The 7,252-nt window shown below is 52.3% G+C and overlaps 1 protein-coding gene across 1 annotated transcript in view; it reads right to left on the bottom strand.

Moving 5' to 3' along the window:
- HEMK1 (HemK methyltransferase family member 1) overlaps positions 1–7,252 on the bottom strand; it is a 42,703-nt gene that overhangs the window by 5,577 nt on the left and 29,874 nt on the right. The window contains exons 7-8 of the mRNA XM_024205689.2: positions 4,618–4,667; positions 1,768–1,873 (exon numbers count right to left, since the gene is read on the bottom strand). Of these exons, the coding sequence (XP_024061457.2) occupies positions 1,768–1,873; positions 4,618–4,667 (156 nt within the window). The remainder of the gene's footprint in view (positions 1–1,767; positions 1,874–4,617; positions 4,668–7,252) is intronic.

Genomic DNA, 7,252 nt, shown 5'->3' with positions numbered 1-7,252 from the left:
CTCTGGCCGCTGGCTGTGCGGCTGCCCCTGCTCCTCCGGCCTGTGCTTGAAGAGCTGCATTCCGAAAGGGGCTTTAGAGCTGCAGGCCGGGGCCCTGGGGCCCCCTTAGCCCAGGGCCCTGCAGCCCCTAAAGCCCCTGCATTGCGGGTGGCCCTGCCTGCCTGGGGGGGGGAGAAACGGGACAGCTACCCGCTCGCTCACTCCCTGCCTGCCCCCCCAGAAAGTCCTAAGCGCCGCCAAACAGCAGTTTGGCGGTGGGGGAAGTGCTGGGAGGGAGGGAGGAAGGGAGGGAGGGGGAGGAGGCGGAGAAGAGGAACTTGTGCAATGCTCCCTTGTAAAGTCAGCCAAACGATGTTATAAGGGAGCACTGCACAACTTTAATCGAGTATGTTCCCTAATGGAGCAGCGACGTAACTTCGAAACAACGTTAAGCGGGAGGACGTTAAGTGAGGAGTTACTGTAATAGTAATTCTTAGCTCTGGCACAGGCCTTTTCCTCTCAGAGTGCTTCACAAAGGTGGATAAATGTTTTACCCCCATTTTTCTGTGAGTAAACTGAGGGGGGAGAAGTTAAATGATTTGTTTCCGGTGCCACAGAATATTCAGGGCAGAACGTGGACTAGAACCCAGGTCTCCTCACTTGCCATCTGGTGCCCACCACGCTGCCTTCTCAGCCTAAGGGCACTCACCAGAACCACAACTCACTTGGCCAGTAGGTGGCATTATTATTATTCAGTGCTTCAATTGAGCCGCTAGGAAGGTGCAATTATGTCACTGGTGCAAAAGTGAGTAGGCAGCAGGACAACGTATCACTTTTTCTCCTGGCTCAAGCACTGCCAACAGCCAAGTTGAGCTGCCATCTAACCTAACACACTGTGGGGTACAATACAGAAGGATCTACCTAGTTCAGAAAAGTTTGAATTTGCACATCATTACAACAGGAAGTTTCCACCTTTCAGGGATGGGGGTATTTTGTTCTGTTTTTTTTTTTTTGGGGGGGGGGGGGGCGGACGTGGCGGACTGGCATCATGCCAGATGTTGGACTCAGGAACCAGTTCTAACCTCCAGTTCAATCAGTTTTGTGGGAAACTAACAGGCAAAGAGGAAGGTGATGCATCACATCACTGGCCCAACTACTGTCCCCAAATGGCCTTACTCAGAGTTTTTTCATTAGACAAAAGCCTTGTAACAGATGGTGGCTCTTGTTATAGCTATCAATGAAAAGCAAGTCAGTTCTAAGCTCTGCCCCTCTGAGCTGCAGCTTGATTACTACAGCTGCTCCATTCAACCCTGGGGGTATCACTACCCAGGAGACATTCAGGAGCGTACTGCGGTGAGTTAGCATGGGAACGTGCCAGGCATTCAACACCACTCCTGCTCACCCAGAAACAAGGGATAGTGTTTCCAGCTCACAGACCCCTTCTCTAAGTCATGTAGCGTTTTCACATGTCTTCTGCCCAATTCCTCATGGTATCAGAAGTAGGCAAGCTCACCAGGGAACAAATGGGCCAAGAGGGAATCTCTGAACTAGGTCTGAAGGAGAGAAAATACCAAGATCCTCAATTTGTGCAGGAATGAAAGGGACGGGCTTCCAAATAAGTGTATTGTCAGGTGGTTGCCCTTCTTGGACTGCATTCCACCACTCCCCATCCCCGACGGATATCTCCTAACTTGTTGGTACTAGACCCCTGAAACTTCTCCACAGAGAACAGAGAAGGGTGAAATAATGCATGGGAAAGAGAAAGATAGAAAGGTCTTATCTGACCACCTGAGGATCTCTTCAGCCAGGTGAGTCATGTCTCCATGGAAGACATAAGGTGGGTTACTGACTATAGTGTCCACAGGACCCCAGGGGAGGAGCTGCTCCCAGGAACCTACAGCAGAGAAAGAATGAAAACCAAATATCAGCCATACCTATATACCTTCAAAGCTCATTACCCAAGTAAGATCTTGATAACAGCAACTCTATAGGTACAGGTTTGTCTCTCTCTCTCTGTGGATAGGATTTAATTTCACATTTTGTTAGGCTAACCTGAATTGGTCCACCTTCCCACCTTAATTTAAAGAGCACGTCTACACTGCAATCCCAAGTGATGGCATCTTGGGTGGACAAGTCTGTGCTTGCTTCATCTATGTTAGCACTGCTAAAAATGGAAGTGTAGACATGGCAGCATGGACTTAAGTGCAGGCTAGCAATGAGAGAACGTCCCCAAGGTCCTGGGCGGGCTTGGACCACCTATGCTGAAGCCCATGCCAACATGTCTAGCCTGCTATTTTTAGCAATGCTAGAGCGGGTCTGTCCACCCAAGCTGTAAATGCACCTCAGGCTGCTGTGTAGACATACCCACAGAATAGGATAACAGAGAGCTAAGCACATGGAAAGAACCAATCATTCACACAAACAATGTGCTGCAACACAATGCCTTGATGTAGTGGAGGATACCGAATCCATCTGGATCCAGAGTGAAGAATACCGTATCCATCTGGATCCACAAATAGAATTTTAGGCTGCACAGAATTACTACAGTTTGAATTTGGACAGAACACTGGGGAGAACACCCCTACTCTTCCTTAAAGAGCTATGGGATCACAAATGGTCAGCACCTCGGTTACATGCGTATGTATGAGACACCACCCCCCACAGCACAATGCTTCCCACCGCCCAAGTGGGGCCAGTTCCAGGGAGAAGAGTGTCACATACTGACTCATGAACCCCACTTCCTGCAGCACCCTGGTTTTCTTTATACATCTCCAGAGGTGGATTTACCATTAAACAAACAGTGCAGTGGCATGGGGCTCCCAATGACAGGGGGGCCCCCAAAATGCAGGACAAATCTAATCTGACAACCTGCCCCCAAGTCCCGGCCGGTGGCGCAGCAGGGCTCAAGCAGGCAGGCTGCCTGCATTCCGCGGCCGGTGACCCCATGCCGCTCCCGGAAGCCGACGGCTGCTGGCACGACTCTGCGTGCCCTTGGCGGGGGGATGCAGCTCTGCACGCTGCCCCTGCCCCAGGCAGCACACGGAGACCTGCTGCCCCCCTCCCCAAAAGGGGTGTGCAGAGATGTGCCAGCAGGAGTGCAGCAGGGCTAAGGCATCTCCCTGCCCGCGCTGCCTCCCTCCCTCCATGCCGCTCCCGGAAGCGGCCAGCATGTCCCTGCGGCCCCTGGGGTGTGTGTGTGTCTCTCTGTGCATTGCCTCCGCCCTGAGTGCCGACTCCGCAGCTCCCATTGGCTGGGAACTGCAGCCAATGGGAGCTGCAGGGGCGGCGCCTGCAGGCAGCGGTGCGCACAGACCCCCTGGTCCCCCCTGCCCGCCTAGGAGCTGCTGCCAGAGGGGTGTGCCGATCACTCTGGGAGCTGTGCCGCCCAAGGTAAGCCTCGCCCCCCCCGATCCCTCTTGCACCCCAACCCCCAGCCCAGAGCCCACAGCCTGCACCCAAACTTCCTCCCAGAGCCCGCACCCCTCACCCCCTCCCACTCCCCAACCCTCTGCCCCAGCCCAGAGCCCGCACCCAGCCTGCACCCCAACCCCAGTCAAGGTACCTCACTTTATTTTAATTTATTTCCTATTACTTATAATATAGGAGGAGGATGAAGAAAAAAAGAATGAAAAACGGGGGGGGGGAGGGGGCGGAGATAAGAGAGAATGTTCTTTTTCTTGGCTGGGTCCCAAAATGAAGCTGCGTACAAGGCCCCACTAACTCTAAATCCACCACTGCACATCTCCCAGCCAGGCAGTGACCAGGCCCAACCCAGCTTATCTGACAAAGCTGCAGACAGTATGGATATGAAGGAGTGGAAGAAAAGGGAAGGAGTTGGGAGCTAGGGAAGATGTTTGTGGGACTGGGGGGAGCCGAAGGAGGGGCAGAGAATGGGCACTGAGCTGGAAAGAAGGGAAAGAGGTGCACATGTACAGATTTGCCCTTGGGGAAAAATATCAGATTTGTTTTTTAAAGCTGAAGCAAATTCCTGGAACCCCTCCCTGCATATCCTGGCACAGAGACTGTGTATCTGACACAAAGGGCCACATTTTGAGAAAAGGAGGCTCGAAGTCCAAATATAGCTATGTGCACTTACCCCTACATATGCAATCACCACAACTGCATGCACAATGAATGCTACTGCACACACAAAAAGGCATCCATTTACCCATTGGGTTACCCATCTCCAGCAACTGCATCTGCAGATGTTAAGCGCACAGTTGTGCACACATTCTCCTCTGTGCACTGGTGCCTCTGCAAACTGAAAGTCCGGCCAGGAGAGCTTTGAAGATACAAGCTTGCACTGAAGAGGCTGACTCTCAGTTCTCACAGTATGTTTCCTGCTACTCCAATACTGTACTGACACCTGATATTCTACAGCAGCGTAGGGACCTGTGCCCCTCTCATGTGCACAGTGTGTTACCGGTTTGCAGTCAGCCATATGCACATAATGTGAGGTGAGATCTAAGCATAGCAACAATCAGAAACATGCACATGCCAGAGCTGTCTCCTGAGTTACCCATCAGCCAGGATTAGGTCATTCCTGCCCCAGTTGCCTATTGTTTTCATGCCCACCTCCCCTCAGTAAAGTACAATGGAGAAAACATCAGGGGAGGTAGAAATATGAAAGGAAATTACCGGAGAAGACATTGTAGCGAAGAATTCTTATCCTGTCCTGTAGCTGCAACCTGCAAGCCCAAGAACAGAGAAAGGTGAGTGTAAGAGATACACACAATACCACACTCAGGTCATTCAATGGCACATAATTAAGGCTAAGATTTTGTCACGGAAATTTTTAGTAAAAGTCAAGGATAGGTCATCAGGCTTTCCTGACTTTTTCTTTATTGCCCGTGACCTGTCCCTGAGTTTTACTAAAAATATCCCTGACAAAATAGGGAGCTCAGCTGTGGGCTCCCCACACTGCCTGCAGAGGTTGGGCAGCTGCAGGGGCCCCTCCAAGCTCTGGGGCTTTGAAGAACCCCCAGTGGCTCGGAACTCCAGGGGCCTGGCTCAGAGCTCCGGGTACCCCCGCCGTCTGCGGCAGCTGGGACCTTTGGGGTATGCCCGCAGCAGCTCAGAGCTCCTGGGTCCCCTGCCCCGCATGTCCACCAGGAACTGCAGGGGGTCTCCGCTGCCTGCGGCAGCCAGGAACTGTGGCCCTGCCACCCGCGGCAGCTCGGAGCTGCGGGGGGCCCCCAATGCCTGGGAGCTGCGGGGGGCCCATGCTGCCCGAGGCAGCCAGGAGCTGCAGCTCTGCCATCCCTGCTGGCTGGGAGCTCCGAGGGTGTCCCCAGGGCCCATGTTCACTGGGAGCTGCGGGGAGCCCACGATGCCCGCTGCGTCCCCACAGCAGCTGGGCACTCCGCGGGGCCAGAGAGGGGTGACCCTGCAGCTCCTGGCTGACAGGGCTGAATTCACAGAGGTCACTGGAAGTCATGGATTCCGTGACTTCTGCGACCTCCATGAAAAAATCATAGCCTTGCACATAATTAAATACAGGATATCACACCTACCCATGCAAACCCCTGCCACAATCTGCAGCAGGATTACCACTCAGCACAAAATCTGAGGGAAGTCATGAGTCTGTTCTTTGCTTGCAAAGCAATTAGGTGCAAGTATTCAAAGCAGAGCACAACCTGTGCACCCACAAACACCTGTGTGCACGCCCACTGTGCACCTCAAAATTTCCTTTCAAACCCCTGTGCATACCCTTTTGTAATAAAATGGGAATCTTTTGTAATATTTGTGTGACCCCAATGCATGCCTCAGTTTCCCCTATATGTTGGCGGGGGAAAGGAGTGTTTGCTCTCAGAGAGACAGGGCAGGTTTGGAGACACAAGTGTGTGTGCTGCCTAGCTCTCTGAGCCTGAATGGGTCATTACAAAGGACTGGTCAAGGCTGATCCCAGTCGCCAGACATTGACACCTAGCAAGAAACAACCCAGAGGGAGACGGATTTCCCCACTTCTCAGCAGGGAAGCTAAGCAGGTACCCCAGCTCGAGAACAAAGGACTGGGAGGGTATGAGGTGGGGGATAAGAGTCGGCTCTGGAAAGAGTCAGGACTCTCACCTGGGAACTGACCCAGGGGGTCAGACAGAGAGAGGCAGACAGAGCCTGAAATGGGGTTCACTTTCACGCCAGCTTGGCCGGGCTTTGGCTAACCAGACTAGACTATATTTTAACCTTCAATTCTCTGTGCTAAACTGAGGACTTCCTGTGCTGTGTTCCAGCTGACTAATAAACCCTATTGTTCTGATAACGCTGCCTGAGTGGTGCTGTAAATACTTGGCAACATGCGTTAATCCTCGAAGAGTGTACGTCTCTACCAGGAGTCTACTTCAGTTGGACTCTCCGAACAGAGCTCACAGTGTGAAGCAGGAGCACTGAAGCCCCAGAGGTTCAGTCCAGGAGGTGGTGAGGCTGCATCGCCTATTCTGGAGGAAGGGTGAGACCCCTTGGGGGTCCGGCACATTGAAGGGGTTCCTCCTAGAGACTGTTGCAAAACTGTGAGTGTAGCACCGATCCTATGGATCCGTGACACCTTTATAGCCTCATCCTCTCCTTGTGCATGCATACACATACGTATTCACCTAGTGCACTCGCCACCCCACCTCACCTGTACATTAATTATGCCTGCAAAATCTCCTATGTGCAAACCCACCACACCTGCAAAAAAACAACAACCCTCAATTGCTGGCTTCAGACATGCAAAAATGGGGTTCTGTGGGTGCAAGGGGCACACACACATTTTTCTGCATGCCTCTTCTACCCTGCTTTGAAAACCTGGCCCTTGCAAGAGTCGTGAAATGTGAACATATTTGGCTCTAAGGCCACAGTGACGTTTGGGTGTTTGTATCTGACATGCAGTGTCATGGTGACATGATAATATCGTGTACCCATGTGAGGCAGGGTGTGAAAACGAAAGCATCACAATGCAGCTGATTCACCAGCCAGGACACATACTAAGAGGGTGGGACCTATTTAGGATTAGGTCCATTATGGTGCAATGCTACAGAAAGAGGCTTTAGGGCTTCTGAGGTACAATATCCTTATGTGGGCTCTCCCTCCAACCCTGGCACCTCTAAGAGAACACACAACTGTACCAGTGCCTCTCAGCTTGAACCATACCGCACTGGACTCTGCACTACTTAGATTCCCTAGGGAACCAGGAGATGTGGGCACTTCTCTCTTGCTGGCAAAGAACGAGAAAGTAAGCACATGGCACGGGGAAAGAGAGGCCCAGGTAACTTTCTGACACATTTCTGGGCCCTCT

Source organism: Terrapene carolina, unplaced genomic scaffold (assembly GCF_002925995.2).
Source record: "Terrapene carolina triunguis isolate 2854851 unplaced genomic scaffold, T_m_triunguis-2.0 Scaffold232, whole genome shotgun sequence".
In the NCBI taxonomy this organism is placed as follows: domain Eukaryota; kingdom Metazoa; phylum Chordata; order Testudines; family Emydidae; genus Terrapene; species Terrapene triunguis.
The sequence above is the reverse complement of the archived record's forward strand: the minus strand, read 5'-3'. Positions and strand labels throughout refer to the sequence as shown.